Source organism: Lasioglossum baleicum, chromosome 14 (assembly GCF_051020765.1).
Source record: "Lasioglossum baleicum chromosome 14, iyLasBale1, whole genome shotgun sequence".
Classification (NCBI taxonomy): Eukaryota; Metazoa; Arthropoda; class Insecta; order Hymenoptera; family Halictidae; genus Lasioglossum; species Lasioglossum baleicum.
The window spans coordinates 13791481-13813356 of record NC_134942.1 but is presented as its reverse complement, the minus strand read 5'-3'; the positions used below and the strand labels follow the sequence as shown (position 1 = coordinate 13813356).

Below are 21876 nucleotides of genomic sequence, written 5' to 3'. Positions count from 1 at the left end.
CGACATTTAAAGCTCTCGTACATTTGTTTTGAACATGGGATAAATGAATTGTGAAAGACAGTTGATAATCAAAAATTATTCCTACGAATCGAGTGGAGCTTTATCGAGTTAAAGTGAACGAGAGCTAAATTTTGTTTTCAATATTACCATTAAATATGTAATCGACTTGTTTATTTTTACAAGTGAATAAATATTACTGTTATCGTGATATCATTATTGAAAATATGAGTATTAACTTACTTGTGTCCACTATGCGCAATATATCCAATCAAAATAAAACACTAAAAAATTTACCAATAGTAGTAATAATAATAATAAGGAGGAGAAGGTAGGAGTGGAAAGGCTAAGTGACTGCGCGTGGCGGTTGGCGGTTGGCGATTTGAATAAAAAGTGGTGAGCGAACCGAAGCGAAGGTTTCGGCCGACAGTGACGGCACAGTGGAAGGGCGGCGGCGAAAGAAAAAATGCAGGCAGCAAAGTAGTGTCCAACCACCTAACCGCAAAGTAACAGCCGCCGTTGAGGTGGTGGATTGGTGGAGGTGGTGGATCCGAGGCGAGGCGAGGGTGCTCGGGGCTGTGATGGGAACTCGGGATAAGGGTGGCTTGTTGCGTAAGCCGATTAGAGCATCACGGCAGTCACTCCTGCTTCGTGCGGCAGGCTAGTGTTCCTGGTGCTATTGGTGCACGGGACGCGGATATGCCGGGCAGAGACATTAAAATCGCATCAAATATGTAGAGAGCCACCCACTCGCTCCCTCCATACCAGCGGATGCGGGAGTACTCGTCGACATCCGCGCAAGCAAAAAGCTTGCTGGTCCTGAAACTGGAAGTCGATTCGCTTCGCCTTGCCTCGCTTCGTTCCTCTCTTCCGCGCGAATTTAGAAGGCACCGATGTTTAAAAAATGGTTCTCTTTAATGTTAAAGCTAAACGACAGATAGTCCAGTCAATGAATGCTCGTAAGCGGAGTGTAGAGGGAAATGGAGGGGACACAATTTTTAACTTTCGGACTTTGTTTGGATTCTAGTTAGGAGGTAAACCCTTTTTCAGTTTTCCGCTTATATCTCTGAAACTATGTGTCCTAGCGATAAGACGACTCTATACAAAATTAAAGCTGACAAGATGTGCCACAAGATTGATTGTATTTAGTTTTTCGCTATCTCGCATAGTTTCCGAGATATCCGCACTCAAACTACACTAATTGTGCTGAAGAGTTAGCTAGTCAAATAAGACAAAAATTTCTTTTTCACAATGGAGTGAACTTTCAGCGCGGATATCTCGGAAAGTATGCGAGATAGCGAAATGAACTGAATGGAATCAATCTTGTGGCACATTTTGTCAGGTTTAAGTTTGTAATGGATGGTCTTATCGCGCTAGGACACTTAGATTCCGAGATATAAAGGGAAAACCGAAAAAACGGGACTTTTAATATGATTACCTCCTAACTAGTCCAAACAAAGACCCAAAGTTAAAAATTGTGTTCCTTCCATTTCCCAGTCTACAACTTTTCGTTGACTGTGGACTAAGACCGTTCGTGCAGCATCGCCATCACCATATCACCACCGGTTCGCGATATCGAGCGAAATGTTATGGTGAATCGAGGTTTTGTAATTCGAGGATCGAGCACGTAACGCGGTGTTTTCAGGTGTTCATGCACACGTAGCCGGAAGCGGAGAGTGCAATGCGTGGTAAAATGTTTCACGGAGCATCAAATAATCATGGCAAATCCGTATCGACCGACTTATCCCACGTTAATACCTATATTTTACGTCCACCGCAAGCGGTATTAGTCCGCGCGATGTTTGGACGTAATAATGGATCATTCACCGTTTGTTTTCGTTCCTTTCGTCGATAGACTGATTACGTTGGGTATGAAATTTTGAACCGCACCGCGCACCGCGCTGCCATGCCGTCAAGCTACGAGTAATTATGCGAAGCGCGGTGCGAAAGGTACAATACGTATACTTACACGTGCCTTTTCAATTTTCTATCGAGATAAGACCCCCCTATCGTTCTCAGGAAATAGGAATAATTCTGCTCGCACATCCAAGCGACTACACAAGTGATCCGCCAAAGAAAAACCGATCAATTCTCTTTCCAATTAAAGAAATGTTCCAGAAGACCAACAACGAAAAGAGACAATATCATTCTGGCCTCTAAACAATTCATTCAATTATATTATCAACTAACAAGTTTTCCCAAGTCTTAAGCAATCATGTGGTGGAACGTTACTTATACACTCCTTAAAAGAATTAAGGGATCACTTGTGCGAACCCGAAAAATTGGTCCCACTTTACGCGATCGTAACTCCGTCAAAAAATGCCGTATCGATATCGTTAAACAATGGTTTGAAAGCCTGAAATCTCTAGTTTCAGATGCTCTGTTACACAAATTGTTGCTATGTTGGTTTCTTACAAAGTTATAGCGAGATGATGACAACATTGAAGGTTAACAAAAATTTGGTGCAACTTTGGAACATCACACGGGGAGCAACAAATTTTTGTTGATAAATCGCGTTAATATCATTTGGAAGGGCTATCTTTCCTGTGTAACAATTTTGTGGTTATTGAATATTGTGCGATTTTTTTTATTCGAGTTATTCAACATTGAAGTAAATATGGGCGTCCACGCGCTTGTAGTGAGCAATCTCTTAGCTTAGTAGAACAGATCAGCGGTCATTGTTTCGGTGACATTTGATCGTTAAAGATTGGGGCAAGTTAACGGCGATTTTCTTGATTGTTGATTGTCGTTAGTCCAGCTCTAACGGAACGGCGGCCGAGCGTCTTGAAGAGACTTGAACGACCTCTCGTCCAATTACGCGCGGTCAGAGAGATTGTCCGGTCCGAAGAGCTCCCAAGGGTGAAGATTAACCGCGGAAATCGGCCACCGCGCCGCGCCGCGCCGCCGCCTCTACATGTTCACACGTTCTGGGCCGCTGACATCGCCGACGCGGAGCATGCCCCTGTTCCACTGCAAGTCCATCAGCGCTACCAAATTATTTATGACGATTAATCGGACATATCCCGCAACTAATTAAGTAAGCAGATCAAGAGATTACGATGCAGTGGCTGCGCGGACTCGGTAACTTGTAAGCATTTCGATTTGCTTTCTAATCTCCAAGTTTGTATGGAACCTGCTCGGAAATCAATTTCGAGAACATGCACGGTATCACTGCGTTGCATCGCTGCAGCTCGGAATTGCCTAGTCACAACAACATCGACCGAATCAACTGCTCCCGATTTTTAGAATTACAAACGTGTCACTTGGACGTGGATCCCTTTCGCTCAAACTCTGGCTTTACATTACATACCCGTTTTAGACATACCGATCGAACGAACTACATGTTAACTGTTACACAACTAAACAAACTCATTACACACTTCCCAATCAGCACAGAGACAGCTCGAAGATAGTGGAAAGATGTCTGCCGCAAGACATTCAGACGTCCGAAAGACGTCGGCGAATGTCTCCGGACCGTCTCTGTCTTCCTGAGGGGCTCCGGAAGGTCGTTTGTTACAAATCTGTCTGTCTTAAAGTCGTCTTTAGAATTACTGTTGGTCGTTTTTCAGGCATTGTAGAGACGTATTTTTTACATCTCACAGGCGTCCAAAGGCATCTTTCCTAGATAAGGAAAGGGTTGTCGTTCACCGGGTGTCACCAGGATTTCGGAAAGAGGTAAGGTATTAGGAAGTTCAGCTCTCGTAACTTTATACGATAGAATTGTTGATAAACTTCGAGCGGTAAAGGTTTATCGATATGAGTGAAATGCTAGCTACTGGAGTTTAAAGGATGTAGAAAAGATATTGAAGACTCTCGTTTTATAGTTTTATCGCAGCGACAAAGTACACTCTCTCTCTCTCTCTCTCTCTCTCTCTCTCTCTCTCTCTCTCTCTCTCTCTCTCTCTCTCTCTTAAAATGCTGCGATAATGTAGACGTATTTAAGAGAATGTTAAAGGAATTCGTGACAACAAATGTAATGTAACATCAATGTAATACAAAATAGCTGAGAAAGCTAATAAATAATCAATCAATCAATCAAATCTCTCTCTCTCTCTCTCTCTCTCTCTCTCTCTCTCACGTTTCGTATTGAAATTCTTGGAAGCTTTAATAGCCTTAGTAGCTTTAAATAAGTCATGTGTATAGGTAATTGTATCCATAGTGTTCCCATACGATGTATGGTATGATAAAGTGTAAAGAATAACACAGGGATGAATATAGGAATGAAGAAAGAAGAGAATTCTTACTAGAACGCACTTTTCATGAATTTTCTTATAGTTTTGTTGCGGGGTGTAGATAATATGTATAGGGGTGGGAATACTTCGTGGAAGTGAGAGAGTCGACGGAGACAGAGACGCAGGGACGTTGAATAACCCTCCTCGAATAGCTGCTCGGCAGCGTCTGTGGGTACGGCTACATTCATTACAGTTAGGTGGTCGACGCAACGCGCGACGCGCGACGCGAAGGGGCGGCGAACGTTTACACGAGCACGCGCCAGAACTCGAGAGTAGTGGTGGCAGCTACGTTCAGTGGTGGGAGATGGGGGCCGGAGGTCGGCCGACCAATAGGAGTCGGGATAATAACGCGTTCCCGGGTGGAGCTTTCAACTATACTCGACTCGACGACACGGTGCTGGCGACCTTCTGTCAAACGGCGTTCGGCCGTCGAGGGAGTAGGTAGTGTACGCCTGTTTCCTCGAGAAGTATCCGGACGCTATCGAGGGGGTTCAGTGAGTGAACGACAGCTTCAGCAGAGGAAAGGGGAATATCTTCGGCAAGAGGGTGTGATTTGCGGCAGGTGTCGCGGGCAGGTCGAGACCATGGAAAACCGTTGAGATTCGGGCCTCGAATCGAGAAGAATTTCGAACCGAGCGCGCGGTATCCGTCGTCAACATGTTGCACAATTCTTTGCCAAGGGCATTCTTGGCCCCCGGACTGAATTACATGGGCTACTATGGCGACGAGATCCATCAGCATCCGTACACTGCGCCCGCCACTTGGCACATTCCCATGGAGAACCTGTCGGCGTACTCGAGGGTTTCGGAGCACCACGTTCTCCAAACGTGGGAAATGTCGAGATCGTCGACCCCGTGCCCCCTGGACTTGTCGTTGAAGCCATCACCCGCGCCAAACACACCGAAACTCGACGATCCGATCGGATCGGAGTCGAAGAAGGAGCAGAAGATTTCGGACGAGTTGCAGAGGGAGTCGGAAAGCTGTGTCGGATACAGCGGCGGCGACGACACGGGTTCGTTGGTAGTCGACGATTTCGATATCGTTCCGCGATGCTCCTCGGTAAACAGCCACTCTAGCTACGAGTTGCTGTCGAAGAAGGAGCCGCTGCAGCTGCAGGAGCCGGAAGAGAAGCTCTGCGCGCTTCCGTTCAGCGAAGTCGCCTCGAAATCGTATTACGCGCACAGCCAGAAGCTGAACGTGCTCACCAGTCCGAGTCAGCTGCAGTCTGTCCAGAATTACCATCAGCAGCAACTTCTGACGCCGCAGCATCACTTGCACGGCATGCAACACGCGCCGATGACACCGCCGAGCACGCCGTCGCCCCCGCAGTGTCCTCGAAGGAAGATCAGGGAGGAGGACGCCAGTCCGTCGTCGGTGGGAAGCAATTCGACGATCGGCAACGGTCCGAGAACCAGTGGCGGTGGTCAGGCGGACAAACTTCTGCAGAGGCCGAAGAAGAAACACGCACGGAGATTGAAATTCGACGAGGACACCAGCAGCCCGGTGTCCGGCACCGTGATCCTGGGACCCGACGAGGCCGTGGTCACCGGTGACATCGATCCGGCCTTCAACATCGTTGAAGTCACCGAGGAGGCGCGGGCGGAACTGGCGAAAATCGAGAACCGGCTCGGCCCGTATCAATGCAAACTCTGCAGGCAGCTTCACGAGGACGCTTTCCAGCTGGCCCAGCACAGGTGCTCGAGGATAGCGCACGTCGAGTACAGATGCCCGGAATGCGATAAGAGGTTCTCGTGCCCGGCCAACCTGGCGTCCCATCGGCGCTGGCACAAGCCGAGGTTAGCCAACGGAGAGCATTCGTCGTCGACGACCGGCGTCGAGATCCCTTGCACCAGGTGCGACGCCAAGTTCACCAGACAAGCCGCCCTCAGGAAGCATCTGACCACCCAGCATCCGGAGAACAACAACAACACCACCACCAGCAACAACAACAACAACAACAACGGTAACAACAACAGCAGCGTTTCATTGGAAGATCAAGGAGCTACGGGTAAGGCTGACATCATTCAGATGGTTTCCAGCAGCTCGTTGAACGCTGAAATGCCCTGACACGAATTCCCCGCGCGACCTTTACCGCGAAGGCCAGGCCTCTATTGGAGGTTTGGTCTTGACCTCTAAACATTTTCTATATTTCTTTTGACAGTTCTCTCGTTAGATGTTTATCCGATTCGATTACCTTATCGTTCGTTTCACAATTCAAACAGCTGAAACAGCTGACGTTAACATACACGCGCGAATGTATACATTATATCTTATTCGGATTATTCGCGTTCGTTGTCGTCTTTCGGCAGCGTTCCATTCTCTTCATTTTTCCGGTTTATTGTGTAATGGTATTACGGGTGTGTCCGGTTCTCGAAAATACGGTGGACGAGACGGGATCCTGAAGGTTTATCGACACGTAAATACATATGTATATTCGGGTAGATAAGTACCTGTAGTCCAGTCAACGAAAAGTTGTAGAGGGAAATGGAAGGAACACAATTTTTAACTATGGGTCTCTGTTTGGACTAGTCAGGAGATAAACATACTAAAAGACGCCACTCCTAGGAGGTGAGCGAGGTGCAAACGGGCACGTAGAAGGTTCCCTTTTACGGTTTTCCGCTTATATCTCGGAAACTAGGTGTCCTAGCGATAAGACAATTCTATACGATATTAAAGCTCACAAAATGTGCTATGTGATTGATTCCATTCAGCTTTTCGCTATCTCGCATAGTTTCCGAGATATCCGCGCTCTAAGTTCACTAATTGTGCTGAAGAGATCTTTTTCACAATTAGTCAACTTTGAGCGCGAATATCACGGAAACTATGCGTCCTAGCGATCAGACCATTCCATACAATATTAAAGCTGACAAAATGTGCCACAAGATTGATTGAATTCAGTTTTTTGATATCTCGCATAGTTTCCGAGATCACAAAAGTTCACTAATTGTGCTGAAGAGTTAGCTAGTCAAATAAGGCAAAAAGCGTGAGGCAAATTGTGTTCCTTCCATTTCCCTTTACACACCCCCCTTATGAGCATTCATTGACTGGACTACTGTCGTTTCGGGACTGGACGTGTGATTCGGTGCACAAGCTTTCCGCCTAGATTCGTATTTCAACTTCCCCCAGTTGTAATTTTGCAGTGCAGTCTCACGAATGAATCTGAAAGAGTTAAAGATTCTTCGATCTAATCGCCTTGCGAAATAACAACTTCAAAATGGAACAGCGAAACCAAACTAAAGATGTGTCGCGACAAACATTCGGGATCCCGAGAGCCGGTAATTTCGGGTGGCCGCGCACCACCGCACGGCGCGGCGCGGCGTTCGTGTCTTCGCGAAATGTTCAGAATTCACTCGGTGTTAACAGGTTGAAGCGATATCCGTAACGGAATCGGATAAGTACACGTCGAACAATCAACCCGCGTAACTTTTGACTTGCGAAGGATCGTTTTCTCGGTGTCCGTAAATTTGAGACAATAAAAATCTCCGAAGTGCGACGCTCGTCCGGGAACGAGATCAAAACACCGGCCGACGTGTCAGTTCGAAATTCGCGTGAAATCCGAAGAGTCGGGAGAACGCGGTGTTGCGTGCGATGTAAATATGTAGATATGGAGAAGAGGTAGGCTGAGAACCATGACTGTGCGTGTACATATCGAACCGTACTGCTTATCTGTGCTGCTGTTGCGTATGCATTTATTCGAGCCGATGCGACAATCTGTCCCGTAGGAATAGTTCACTGTGTTATAGAGTGTAGATTTAATATATCCGATCTTAGCGGTCGCAGTCTATCATACAGCTAAATATCAAAGATAGTTAAGGGGATACAGATAAATATGTATAAATATCTGTATCAATTATAAATAGTGGTAAGATCGTTGTAGCAAACGCATTTATGCACGTACGTCGTATAGCCAATCCTAACAGTATAATCGTAATTCTTAATCGGTAAAATTCACCTCGGCTGTTTTATGAAAAAAGTCGGATCTGCTTTGCGCGTCTCGACGCAGCGTTTTGTTGTTACAGCGCCATTTATACGCCATTCGTCATACTTGATCAGAATACTTCATCATTATCCTTTCGAGGATTATTCTAGAATGTTCCACGATAATGTTTTGTTAACCGTGGCCTCCCAAATGTTGCAATTTACCCAAATGGTGACGCAAATCCCTTATAATAGGGTCATTCCACGTGAAAACGGACACTTTTTGAAGTAAAATTTCGGATTTTGTTCAAACTTAAATACGTTGTAGTCTTTAGTGACCTATGAACGTATCTCAAAGGATTTTTCGAAATCTTAATAATTGTTGGTTTCACAGACGCGTAATAAAATAAAGCGTCAACATTTTTCCCATTAAATTATAATAGCTGAACAAAGTAAACCGAGGGAAATGAGTTATTGGGAGCTTGTAGTGAAAACAAAAGAGTATCCACTCAAAATGTTGTTATTTGAAAAAAATGTTTTTTCACCATTTATTTTGCAACTGTTTTAAACAAATAATGTCGTGTTTCCACAACGGGCCACTTTTTAAAAAATTGAAACGAAATAGGGACGTTTGAAAATTGATGAAATTAAAATTATATTGGTGAACGTTGCACCGCCGCCGCGCCGCGTCCTTAAAAAAATCCTTCGGGCGGGCGGTCGAGGAACACAGTGTGGGCTGGATCGTTACATTTAACTATAACTATTCAACCATAAGAGATATCGGGATGAAATTTCCGCTAAAATTCATTAAAAAATGATTCTTATCCACTTATGAGCTTTTGAGCTAGATCGAATAACTTTGCCCGGTCTTTTTTTAAGTAATTGGAACAATCTTCGAGGGTGCTGTAAGAAAATGTCCTGCAAGAGTAAATAAGAGCCACCCTAATTAAGAAATGTTCGCCAGCTTGACAACGAATATACGAACAATGTTACATCGTATCGAAGACTAATATTATTAACTGTTATTTATTTGTTTACCGATTTTAGTGTCAAGTATGTACCATAATCGAACAATTTGAAATGGCACCGCTGCGTTCTTCAACCACACAATGATCGGAGCATCGAGTCGATCTGTTCGATCTTAAAATTTTCAAGTAGAAACGGTGAAAAGATATTTAAAAATAATTACAAAGTGACTTGACGAACAATTACATTGGTACCAAGCATACTTGAATTCGATCAGTGCCATTTCTAGTCGCAGATATAATATGTATAATTACTTTTTATTTATATGTATTTATCTTTTATTTTCGCATTATTTATTATTCTATTCGATTAGAATAACAGAGTATTATCTAGTCCAAGAATCTGAACGGGAGGGGTCTCTGACTGACGGCTATGTAAAAGCTGTATACATACAGAAACAACGAGCGTAATCGTGAAGCGTAGCGATAAATTACATACATACGTACATATGTATACAAAATATGTATATCTATGTGTATGTATACATATAGAATAGTTTACTTATAGGTTGTATGAAAGTATTATTTTAAATTTTTGAGAACGTTGTGGCAAAATAATTGTAAAGTTTGACAAGGGAAATTGAACGAATCGCGTATAAGGTATTACGACGCGACAACCAACAGCCCGTACGCATATTAACAGTGAGAATGAACCGATAGAGTATAGGTGCGTATACATATTATAGCTATACAGGTATTTATGTAAATGGCATAGATAAGTGTTACTTAAACGAATTCTAGTCATAGCTAGTCGTAAACAGGACATAGAAAAAGGTATGGAAATAATATTCATGAAATATGATACAACTGATAAATACGCTGATACGTTTCCTGCTCGGAAATTGATCATTCATGGGACGGTATTTATACGTATGTATACATAGTTGTAGTTGAGTAATAGTGTTATCGGCTATAGATGCATTTGTTTCTATGTATAAATATGTATCATAGTGTTGCATTTACGTAAGCTTCTTATCGGCGTACATTCGCGAAACCGCAAGTAAATAGGTACAGTTCGGTATACAGTGTAGGTATTATACGTGTAATGTAGCTGAATACGAAAATGTATTTGTTGTCCATATCTGTATATAAAAGTTTCATTTCTGATAAATATACATACCTTAAAATCAAACTTCCCCGATGCTTATTATTCCTACTCCTGCGTTCCAACCTATGTATCAATCAGCGAATATGTTGAACCAAGTTCAGTTTCGTGCACGAATAGGCAAACAGAAATGTTCATTTAGTCCAGTCGACAAAAAGTTGTAGACTGGGAAATGGAAGGAACACAATTTTTTTAACTTTGGGTCGTTGTTTGGACTAGTGGGAGGTAAACATATTAAAAGTCCCCACTCCTAGGAGGTGAGCGGGGTGTAGGGGGGCACCTAGAAGGTCCCCCTTTTCGGTTACCCAAGTGAAGTTTTTATATAAATTTGATTTTAAAGTTATGTTAAAAATTGATAGCAGTTTTTATAATAAATTTTTATATTAATTTTAAACGAGAACTACGAGTGGCAGATGTGTCCTTGAGACCGATGAAAGCATAAACTACATATTCCATTTCTAATATTCATGCAAAAATTAACGTGAGTACGGGCGAATATCACTAGTATTTCCTATAACACACTTAAGAAATGAATTTCTTAAAACCTCTTCGTCCCACGTATTCGTCATCGAACTGTACCAGAAAAAATAAAATATATTGCTAATCTACATTTTTTCTGCAAATAAATTTGATGAAAGCATAAACTACATATTCCATTCCTAATATTCATGCAAAAATTAACGCGAATACGGGCGTTTATCGCAACGATCGAACCGTTGCGCCGAAAGCATTTTAAAAAATTTATTCTTTACTTGCATTTTATGAAGCGGAAAATGTGCAGATTATGAGAAAACATAATTCGACAAACGAGCTATTGAAAAGTGAATCGGAAGCAGGATCAAAGATGGAGGTTTTCGTTTAGAGTTTAGACGATCGAGAGAAAATGGAATGGCATTGATCGGTGATTAATCTGGATAATTCACTATTGTGAATTTAATCAATTATGATAGATTTAAGAAAACTTGGCGTCACACACAAACGCGAACAGGATTATTCTTATATTACAGTACAAGCTAATGCACAATAAATCGGTGGATGTTCGCGCGAGCGTTAGTGAATTTCCTACAGCGGAATGTCGACTCTTCGTTTGTCGAGGGTGGATATAGAATTTTGGCGAAGCAGTGGCGAGCGTGTCGTCGGGATAATTGATTTTCACTGATCCGAAGAACTGCTTAAAGATCAATAAAGCAATCGCGTGTAACATAGAAAGAAGATGGGCTGTGATCCAAGTCGGTATTGTCCAGGGATGATGTCCCTCTACGTTACTTTGCCGCGTGCGCTACCATAATGCATCGCCGTAGAATCCATAGAGGAGGGATTGCTGGCTCTGTAATCTGCGCGAGCCTTTGTGCCCACGGAATAAAGAGATCTGTCGCGCCCTCACAGTTAAAGAGGGACACCATTAAATCCATGAAGCTGATTTTCCGAAATTCTCAGTTCCCAGGATTGTCCCCGAAAAACCGATCACAGCCACTCTTTACAAATCCTCTCATCACTCTTCTCGATTACGTTATTTCAAAAAGTGCATACCTACATGTACATATGTGTATAGCGGCCGTATACTTATACATACATATACGTATATGTATTATACATATACATATGTATACATATGTATACATATGTGGAAGTACATAGTATGATAGTATTATCATTCTTACGAGGAGACCTCGCGTATCGAGAACGCAACGCCGGATCGCAACGAGTTTTTGTGTGGACATAGCTTACACACTCTCATGAACTATGCAATTGGTTTTAACCGCCAACGCGAACCCGTCGATTTCGAGAAAATCGATTTTGAAATGCGACATGTGCGTTATATGTATTCCATGAGTGAAAACCTCTTGTCACAGCGCAGCGGTCGGTGGCCGAGCGGGTTCAGCGAATGTCTACCATGAGATTGGGGTCGGGGTTCGTGTCGTCCCGTGTCTCGGCAAAAATTCTACGAAAAATTATACAGGGTGTCCCAAAATTCCTCAACTTCCCGGAAATGGGAGGTTCCTGAGACCATTTGAAGCGATATTTTCCTTTGCAAAACCGTGTTATCCACGGCTTTGTTTAGGAGTTATTAACGAAAAACACGGACCAAATAGAGCGCGACCTAGACGCGAGTTGGCACAGTCGGCCGGGCGCGCTAACTGTCGAGATTGGGGCCTACTGTGCCAACTAGCGTCTAGGTCGCGCTCTCTGATTGGTCCGTGTTTTCGAAATGTTAATGAAATTGAAAATTGAAAAAACAAAAGGAGTGCCTCGAAGAGAAAGAAACGCTATTTCTATTGCTTTTTCGCACAAGATTCTACGACAATTTTTTCGCTTCCTGGAGCAAGTTAATGTTAAAAAGCCCATATTTACTTCAATGTTGAATAACTGGAATAAAAAAAATCGCACAATATTCAACAACCACACAATTCACACAGGATAGATAGCCCTTCCAAATGATATTAACGCGGTTTATCGAAAAAATTGCATCCTCCAAAAATCTTGTTGATATGAAATCCTCTTGTTTCATTTCATTTAAAATAAAGTGATTACCTTTCCGACACTTCTTCTGATAAGATTCTAATAATCTTGGGGGACAAACAGTGGATTATTTTTCTTTAATGACATTTTTACGTCGCCAAAATCTCTGTCATTCGGTAAAACCGAATGTCCTGATACTAAGAATTTACGGTCTATGATTTCTACATTATGTTCAACAGTTTGAACAATTTTTAGCCACGTTAAAGCTACTTTAATATTTCCATTCTGTCCCGGCACACATGACACTGTGTAAGTTATAATAGCCTACATTTCTTAGATTTTTTAAGATGTTTCAAGATAGATGAAGCTACTTCTAGGGAACCGTGCGCAATAGTTTCATCCCGAACATTATTGTCATGAAAATTGTGGATACCCAAATTTAGAACGTACATATGGACTTTGGCCACTTTCAAAATAAAAATTTGTATCATTCTATTAACCAGCTAATTTCCTTTTTACAAAATCTTTGTGATTTTAAATTATATTCGTTACAATTTGCTTCGGAATGAAAAGATAACGTAGAAATGTAAATATTAGAATTGCTAGCTTCATTTTTCTCGAAAACGGACCTGGGTCACTTTCATAATAAACGGCTGATTTAATCGAACAAGAGCAACTTTGTTTCCGCAGCTTCCGTTCTCATCTGTCTATCGTAGGGTTTGATCGATGGATAGACTACGCGCGAGGAGGTTGGTATATGTATACCTTCGAAATATCTCAGTGCGCCGCTGCAGGAAGCAATTTCGCAATTTTTCTTCGTGACTTTGTCATCTTCGCTTTGCTATTCGCCGGGCTGAAATACAATTTCCCGAGCGCGCTGGATAAGAAAGTGTACACAGGAAAGAAAGAATCCGTGAGCGAGCGTGTGAGAGGGGCTTTCTCGAGCATACATATAGCGCCATAGACCTTTATTGACGTGTCTTCGAAGAATTTTCAGAATCGCTTTCTCCCGTGGGAAGCTCCCCCTTTTCGCGCGTCCTACGTATCTATCTGCACCACTGTGTTTCAGGCTGTGTGTGTATAGGTGTTCATTTTTGTGGCGTGTCCGTGCGTGCCTGCGCGTGTGTATGTGTAATGTGTATAAGACAATTTTTTCGGAAAATATAATACTCTATTAACGCTGGAACCACCCATGACTTAACACATCACCGACCGGTGATTATTGCATAAGAGAAATTAAAATACATATAACATATCGCTGCTCCGGAAGTATCAAATGACGCAACTGTAAAATTTTGTGAAATTGACTTTATTGTGTTGGCGGGCTCAAAAATGCATTCACTAGATGTTTGTAAATCGACATATAATTGTACTTTGTAAGTTGCAATAATAACCCACGATGTCTATAAACTACTCTCATAGAAGAATTAAATCGAATCTAACATACATATAGGTCATTCTATTACGACAAATTGGAATTATTTTTCTTTTGCTTGTCCTGTAAAATTTCAAATTTTGCAGTTGTGTCATTATACTTCCGGAGCAGCGATATTACGATTTCAATAAATTTACAGATCTATTTTTACGGAAATCCTTTCTTCTCAACTGCAGTTACACTTCTTTATTATTGTACCTAGCTGGACTTATTCACTCAGAGTCTAACAATAAGCACAAACTCTAAGTGGCTTTATAGAAATTTCGCACTTGTACTTCGCTTCGTGCTGCAAAAGATGTAAACACACCCAAAAAGTGAACATTTCCGAGCAGATACTCGTAGATTTATGATTAGTATCCACTAAATATAATTGTAAATGATAAACAGTAGTAAACTTGACAATATTTTTAAAAAATACGTCAAAATATACAGGTGGCTTTATGGAAATTTCGGGCACTTTAGAAATGTTTACTGTCCGACCTGTTTGTTATTGTATTGTATACTGCAGAAACCTTATTTAGTATGACGCAATAAATAAATAAATAATAATAATAATATTCATTGGCAAGAAACGTAGGAATTTGATCAGGGACACCGAACGATTACCGAAAGAAAAGATTGATGCGGAGGAAAGTTTCTAGAGTAGTCGGGGATGAAGTAAGTCTGGTGACGAGCAAAGACATCCTTTGGGTAGGGTCAACACAATTTTCGGTTCCGGAGGCAATCGGGTTCTAATACTGTGACATGAAATAAAAGGCCGCACCTTTCGTAAAAGCGATTTTAAGCGAACGGCAGATCCTATTTCTGCGAATTGATTCGGTTACTAACTTCGAATGCGGCAAAATTATGCATCCCTACAGTGGTAATAACCAGTGTTTATTTCAGCTACTCGCACAAAGAATATTATTCAATACGTACGCACTGGATCCAATTCAATTTTACATTTACGTAATAAATCGACAGGTACTTTGTTGCAGTTGTACGTAGATACAATATTAATACTGACAATGAGAATCTACCGAGCATTAAAAGCGACTGGTGTGTATCGGTTTAGGAAAATTACGAGATGACCAATTTTCTTACATTTTCTGCAATATTTATTATAATCTCTATTGTCGCGTCCGGTGGTTCAGCCATTGATAATAATTGATAAAATCAATCCTGTATGAGACACATTATTTGAAATAATTTGAAATTTCAACTTGAATTTTTCAAATTCCAACTTCAATTAAAACTCTTCAAATTTCCATTTCAACTCTTCGATTTCAACTTGAATTTCAACTCTTGAATTTTTCAAATTTGAACTACAATTTGCATTTCAACTTCGATTTCAACTTCAACTCGTCAATTTCAACTTTAATTTTTATTATTTTTATAGTGATTTAATTGCAATTGTTATTATTATTACACTTTTTATGTCAATTCCACATGCGTTCTTCTGATAAAGCTAGGTTTAACTTTGAAAGATTTGAAACATTGAAGAGTTAAAATTGAAAAATTCAAGTTGAAATGTAAATTGGAGTTGAAATTTGAAAAATTCAAGTTGAGATCGAAGAGTTGAAATTGAAGTTGAAATGGAAATTGAAGTCGAAGTTGAAGTTGAAATACAAGAGTAGAAATTGACCTTGAAATCGATGTTGAAATCTAAATTTGAAAAATTCAAGTTGAAATTGAAAAATTGAAATTGAAATCGAAGAGTTGAAATTGATTGTATTATGTATCTCCTATTTCTTGGGAGGAGATGGTCTTGGCCCCCTAGGGTGCGCCACTGGATATCGATAATGTTAATGTTTGATTAAGTAATATAATAACGTAAAACATTCTAGTATATCACACCGTGTATACAGGGTGTCCCAAAATTCGTGAAAATCCCGAAAGGGGGTGGTTCCTGAGACCATTTGAAGCGACATTTTCCTTTGCACCAATGTCAGCCGCGGCTTTGTTTACGAGTTATTAACGAAAAACACGGACCAATCAGAGCGCGACCTAGACGCGAGTTGCCACAGTCGGCCCGGCGCGGCGCGGCGCGCCAACAGTCTACTGGCCGACTGTGGCAACTCGCGTCTAGATCGCGCTCTGATTGGTCCGTGTTTTTCGTTGATAACTCCTAAACAAAGCCGCGGATAACATTTTTGCACAGGAAAATGTCGCTTGAAATGGTCTCAGGAACCACCCCCTTTTGGGATTTTCACGAATTTTGGGACACCCTGTAGTATACGTTTCTGGTGTAACTGCGTGATCCAAGAAGGATACACATACTCAGTCAGAATCGTAAATGTTCCTTTCAAGAAATCCAGTGCGCAACGACAGAGATTCGAGGAACGTGCTTTTCAAAAGCTTTTACAGTTATTATCCCACAGATGTTTGTCGTTTACAAGGCATCGAAGCGATATTGTGGTACCGTACCGTATAGTGCAAGCAATAGCTGGGGATTGTTTACCTAATGATAAAAGCGCTGTGCTCTGTTTGCCGGGCCATCTTTCGAATGCGATGTCCGACCCTCTACTTCTTCTGTAACATTTGATTCTTTCTTACGCGACCCCAAGCTATCTTCGAGTACATTTTATTGCCTCGCCGAAATATTGATTCCACAAGTTTCTCTTTTACAAATATTCCGTTTTGTCGATCGTAACGAATTAATAGAAATTAGTTTATGTGTTATCGGCGCATAGGTTCGATCCATTTCTTTTTTACGATTAGTATACAGGGTGTCTTACCTAATATCGACATCGTGCATTAAGTCGTTAGTATTATCCGTAGCAAGGAATGCTACAGAGGTAGGGTAGATGTATGTACCTTATTTTCGACATTCGGACCGAAACATATGGACCGTTTATTTTGGTGTATACATATGGTGTATATGGTGTAATGAGTATTGTACTTTTAGTAACTTGCAGAACTCATTTTTTTAAATTGCAGAATTTTTTCCGGAGATTCTATGTATTTTTTTTTGTTTTTATGGTCTCAAAAATGTTTGATGTCTACTTTCTCACAAGGGCCAAGATCTTATATGTATAAAGAGAACCGCGTTTAGAAAAATCGTCAATAAAACGCGTCAGTTTATTCGGTCGACCAATGCGTTATCCATTATCGTACGCATCATCATTTGCCCGTACAACGTCTCACGGATTTGCTGATATTTATTTAATGGTTCATTTTAGAGGATTTTTCTAAACGCAGTTCTCTCTATAAAACCTTGATCCTTAAGAAGGTGGGAGTCTAAACATTTTAAGACCTTCAAAACAAAAAATATGTATGCATATAGAATCTCCGGCAAAAAATCTGCATATTTTTCGACGCGATAAATAGTTTCGAAGATATTCGATTAAAATGAGTTTAAAAATAACGTTTTCTCAATTTTCTCGAAAACCGTTGTTTTTACGAGGAAAAGTAACATAACACAAAAGATGAGGAATGTGAAAATGTTCAGGTTTTGTTAAACACATTTTTCGATACGATAAGTAGCTTAGGGGATATTCGAGCAAAATGAGTTTAAAATTAACGTTTTCTCAATTTTCTCGAAAACCGTCGTTGCGTCGTGTAGTTACTGGCAGATCCAAAACTCTTGTTACTTTACTGGCAGTGCTATTATGTATTAGTTAATATTTCTTTAAAAATACGAGAACGATCACGCCTTGTGAGTTTCGTATTTCCACCTGTATAATGGTTTTTGCCATATTTTTCACGCAATTTTCGAAAATGATGTATGCAAGTACTAGATCTATTCATTTTTTTTTGGCTATCTCTCGAATAGAGAAACCTGCATCGTGGTGTATGCATCTATTTTTATACTTTCTTCGGAACTTAAAACTTGTCCGCATGGCATTCTAATAAATGAAGAATTATTATACATATGTATGTTAAAAAATTTTGTATTTAAATTTCAATATTTACTCCGTCCGAGGTATGGACGATGTTTCTTGTAGTAATGATGGATACTGGATACAGAACTGAGAAAAACTTATCGTTCTTATACAAATTTCGTACTTGGTACGATCAGCATTCAATTATATTTTTGTTTACAACACTGAGAACTTTCGAATTTGTTTACATGCGCTACTTTACGGTAATAATACATTGGTATTCATAAGGTTTTCACACTATACTAACATAAATTTACCGAATAAATGAACTTTTCCCAGTAAATTATGATGTTCTTATAGAAATTTCGTCCACTGTATAAGACGTCAGTTCAGTGTGGAAACAGTTCACTTATAATAATTTTCAAATGTAATTTCTCTGTTATGGCAAGTATGTAAAAGTAGTTTATTGTGTATCTTCATAGTATTTTTATTTTTACATATAATATATTATATTCACATTATTTTTCAGACGCAAAATTTTACTCTTGAAAAAGACCCACATCAGGATCGAAACGTCGAGTGTCTAATTAATTTGCAAAAGTGTCACACTTTGATTACCAAAATTACGACCGATAATCATATTTATTTAATTTATAAGACGTAGAGTAGGGGGAGAAAATTTGTTGTCACGTGAGAAAAATTACAGACGAGTAGCGTATAATTAGTCGGGTACACTGAGATGTGGTTTGAAAGAGAGACAGATGGAGAGATAAAAGGAGGAGCAGGAATGAAGCAGAAAGGAGGAGAATTGTGGTTGAATTCAACCATTCCAGAAATCCGCATTCACGTAAAGGAGGATCAGCCGTGGAAAAGCATCTTACACCGAGTCTACGATATCTAATTCCCAGGAGTTCCCTGAGATATATATGTATATCTGTATATACATTATATATATAGATACACACACACACACACACACACACACACACACACACACACATATATATATATATATATATATATATATATATATATATATATATATATTGTATACACACACATTATATATACATATGTCTACATACATACTCACGTACGCGTACATGCATACGTACACGTGCACACGTAGTTATACGAGTGTCTCTATGTGTCCATATCAGTTTCCTTGAGCCAATGCGAGAGAGTCTATACAAAGGGAGAAATAAATATCGTGGTAATCTCGGATCTTGTATGTAGGACACACAGAGATCTTCGACATCTCTGCCAGCTTTGTACGCAATAGGAAAAAGTTTCTAGGTTTTCGTCCAAATTCGAATGCGAATACTTTTCGACGTAAACCCTTCGGAAAACTAATGCTCGATACATTTAACACTTTACCTACCGGAAGCCTATTAATAGGCTTTGAAATAGTTGGGCTGTACCAAAAGAAATCATAGACATTTTCGGTACTTTGGGATTATCCCGTCGACCATTTTCTCCAAACACGAAATTATTATTATATTATTATATATCATATTATTCATTATTTATTATTGTATATTATTATTTATATAATAGTATATTATTATAATAATATATATAATAATATAATAATAATTTCGTGTTTGGCGAAAATGGACGACGAATGGTCCCAAAGTACATAGTCCCAAAGTACTGAAAATTTCTATGATTTATGATAAAGAGCGTCTTACCGAGACGTAAGACGTAAAGACGTAGAACAGACGAGAAAACGACGTCTGTAAGACGTCCCGTGCTATCTGGGTACTTGTAGGTATGCACGCAACATTGCGATGTCGTGACTTACATATTTGCAGCGATTCGCATGGCTCGTGAACTTAGGTTGCACACGCAGAATTGTACGTGCACCGTTGAGGAACTAAAGATGGCACGCTCGTGCTGTCTTTGCTACCGAGGATGTAGCATTGCAAAGAATACCTGTACCAGGCGTATGTAGTACAAATGTATATTTGTGTCGGACAAGCGGAAAGCGTAACTTCCTGCAAATCAAAACCATATTCGAGTTTTCGAAGGAGACAGAAGATTCCTTTTGATCGGGGCACTCGCTGTCCACTCTCAACGCCACTTTTCCGAGAGACTTCCTGAATCCTCGTTTGATAGGGAAACGTTTCGGAAACTGCCGTTGTCAGAGCGCTAATACGAGCGGAGACCGAGCAGTCTTCTATGTTTTCAGCGCATGGAATGAGGAAAAGGTCCGGGGCTGTCCCGTCTGTTGGTCGTTTATGCATTTCCGCTCAGCTGGATATCGAGTACGCTCGTTTCGACTGCCATCAAAGGAAACCACAGTACAGAGACGGTCAGTCTCGTCTAATGATGTGGTCGAACTTCTGTTGAGCCAAGCGAAAATCGACGTGTCTCCACATTTTGATTGTTGCCCGTCGCATCGTCGAGCATCACTTTCACGATCTCCACGCTCTACGCTCCGCAGTGGTCCGAGAACGCGATTTTACTGGCCGAAAGTCAATTTTCGGAGTTCAACATTTTGAAAAACTTTTTCAAGTGAAACTGTTTTGCTGAGTGGGCTACAATTGTCTAGCGTTACGGAGGTGACACGCGGTCGAGCGTTACGGAAGTGACGAAATTTCGCGAATAACCTCGAATAGTTTGACAAGTAACATTTTCATAATTAATTTACTAACATTAAAGACTTGATTGGTGAACTTTCAAGATTGTAGAATGTAAAATGCAAAATGCTTGGCTACATTCCCATTTCAGTGTTATGCAGGTTTGATGCTTAAATTGTTAGTTGTTAACAAATTTTGGACGAATGGAAGAATATTATCCAAAGCAGTATTAAAAAATTGTGTAAATTTTTACCAAACTGATTGCGATTAAAGTCGTTAGCTGTAAAGGAGGTCCTACAAAATATTGAGCATTGATTTTTTGTCGATTAATTCTGTTATATTTCAAGTTTTTCGTTAAGTGTACTATCATTTTGTACCTCTATATTTCGTTAATAATTCTACTTCATTCATTAAAAATCGATAAGTTAATGAAGCTTCATTTCATTTTATTCATACATGTTAATTAGAAAGACACACTAAAAATATGTGTATAAAAGAAATTGAGTTTCTAATGTTCACACACAATCAACAGATATATTACATTAATTTCAAAGTCTGCTATCTTTTCGTCTCGGAGTGTATATATAACACATACACACGCATGATAAAATAGTTGTTATTCATTTAGTGTACAAATTAACAAGAAGAAAACTAATTCGTCGTAGTAAGTTCGTCGTCGATAGAAACGTTTAATGAAATATAATTTCTGTATAGCTCGATAAAGATTTGTCAACGATTTAACATAATTACCGAAAGAAGGATAAACACAGATGACAAAGATTTTTAGAACCTTTCAACTAGAAGCTAACGTTCTACGGTTATCTAACCGAACCGATCACTAGACTGCGAACCTGTATGCGCAATAACAATTTTCCACCCGAATCGCTACAAATTATTTTCTTCCTTAACACGTTCAATAGGATGAAAATCAAACAACAGCATGTTTCTGATAAACGCGTGAAATCCGCAGCCTACCGATGCCAATATAGTGTCAAGCAACAGAAGAAGTAGCAAACATCTGTAAGAGTGAGATGTGCGCAAGCACGTCGCATAATCGTTACCTGATATGCTCCTCTCCGGCTCAAGGACTGTTCCGCGAGGTTATGTCTGTATCCGCGAAGAATTATACGTGATCGATTTCGGAATCGGAGAGGGAAAGTATGGGCGGTGTGGAACTGCTGGCAATTTTGTCATCGTCGTGGGACCAGTAAAAATCGCACGAGGAGTCGCGTTGCGCGGTGCACATTGACGTTTTCTGCACCTAATTAATTCACAATGTTTACGTAAAAATCTGTTAAATTAGGCATTTAGGATTTATC

The 21876-nt window shown here is 40.4% G+C and overlaps 2 protein-coding genes across 3 annotated transcripts in view; one reads left to right on the top strand and one right to left on the bottom strand.

The window, feature by feature from the left end:
- Nucleotides 1-4056: 4056 nt before the first annotated feature.
- The window catches only part of LOC143215938 (uncharacterized), a 95677-nt gene continuing 77857 nt past the window's right edge, over nt 4057-21876 (bottom strand). Inside the window, exon 6 of one of the 2 annotated variants that reach the window (XM_076438568.1) lies at nt 4057-10343. In XM_076438568.1, the coding sequence (XP_076294683.1) occupies nt 10326-10343 (18 nt within the window). In that variant the 3' untranslated portion in view covers nt 4057-10325. Of the gene's footprint in view, nt 10344-19022; nt 21819-21876 lie in introns of those variants that run through there. The other variant, XM_076438567.1, reaches the window with a different exon arrangement.
- LOC143215941 (uncharacterized) lies at nt 4525-11843 on the top strand. Its single transcript, XM_076438573.1, has one exon. It carries the CDS (start codon nt 4887-4889, stop codon nt 6294-6296), a length of 1410 nt encoding a protein of 469 aa, XP_076294688.1. The 5' UTR covers nt 4525-4886; the 3' UTR covers nt 6297-11843.

What these genes read in the sequence shown, in the direction of transcription:
- LOC143215941 (XM_076438573.1), top strand. Translation starts at nt 4,887, where the DNA reads ATGTTGCACAATTCTTTGCCAAGGGCATTCTTGGCCCCCGGACTGAAT.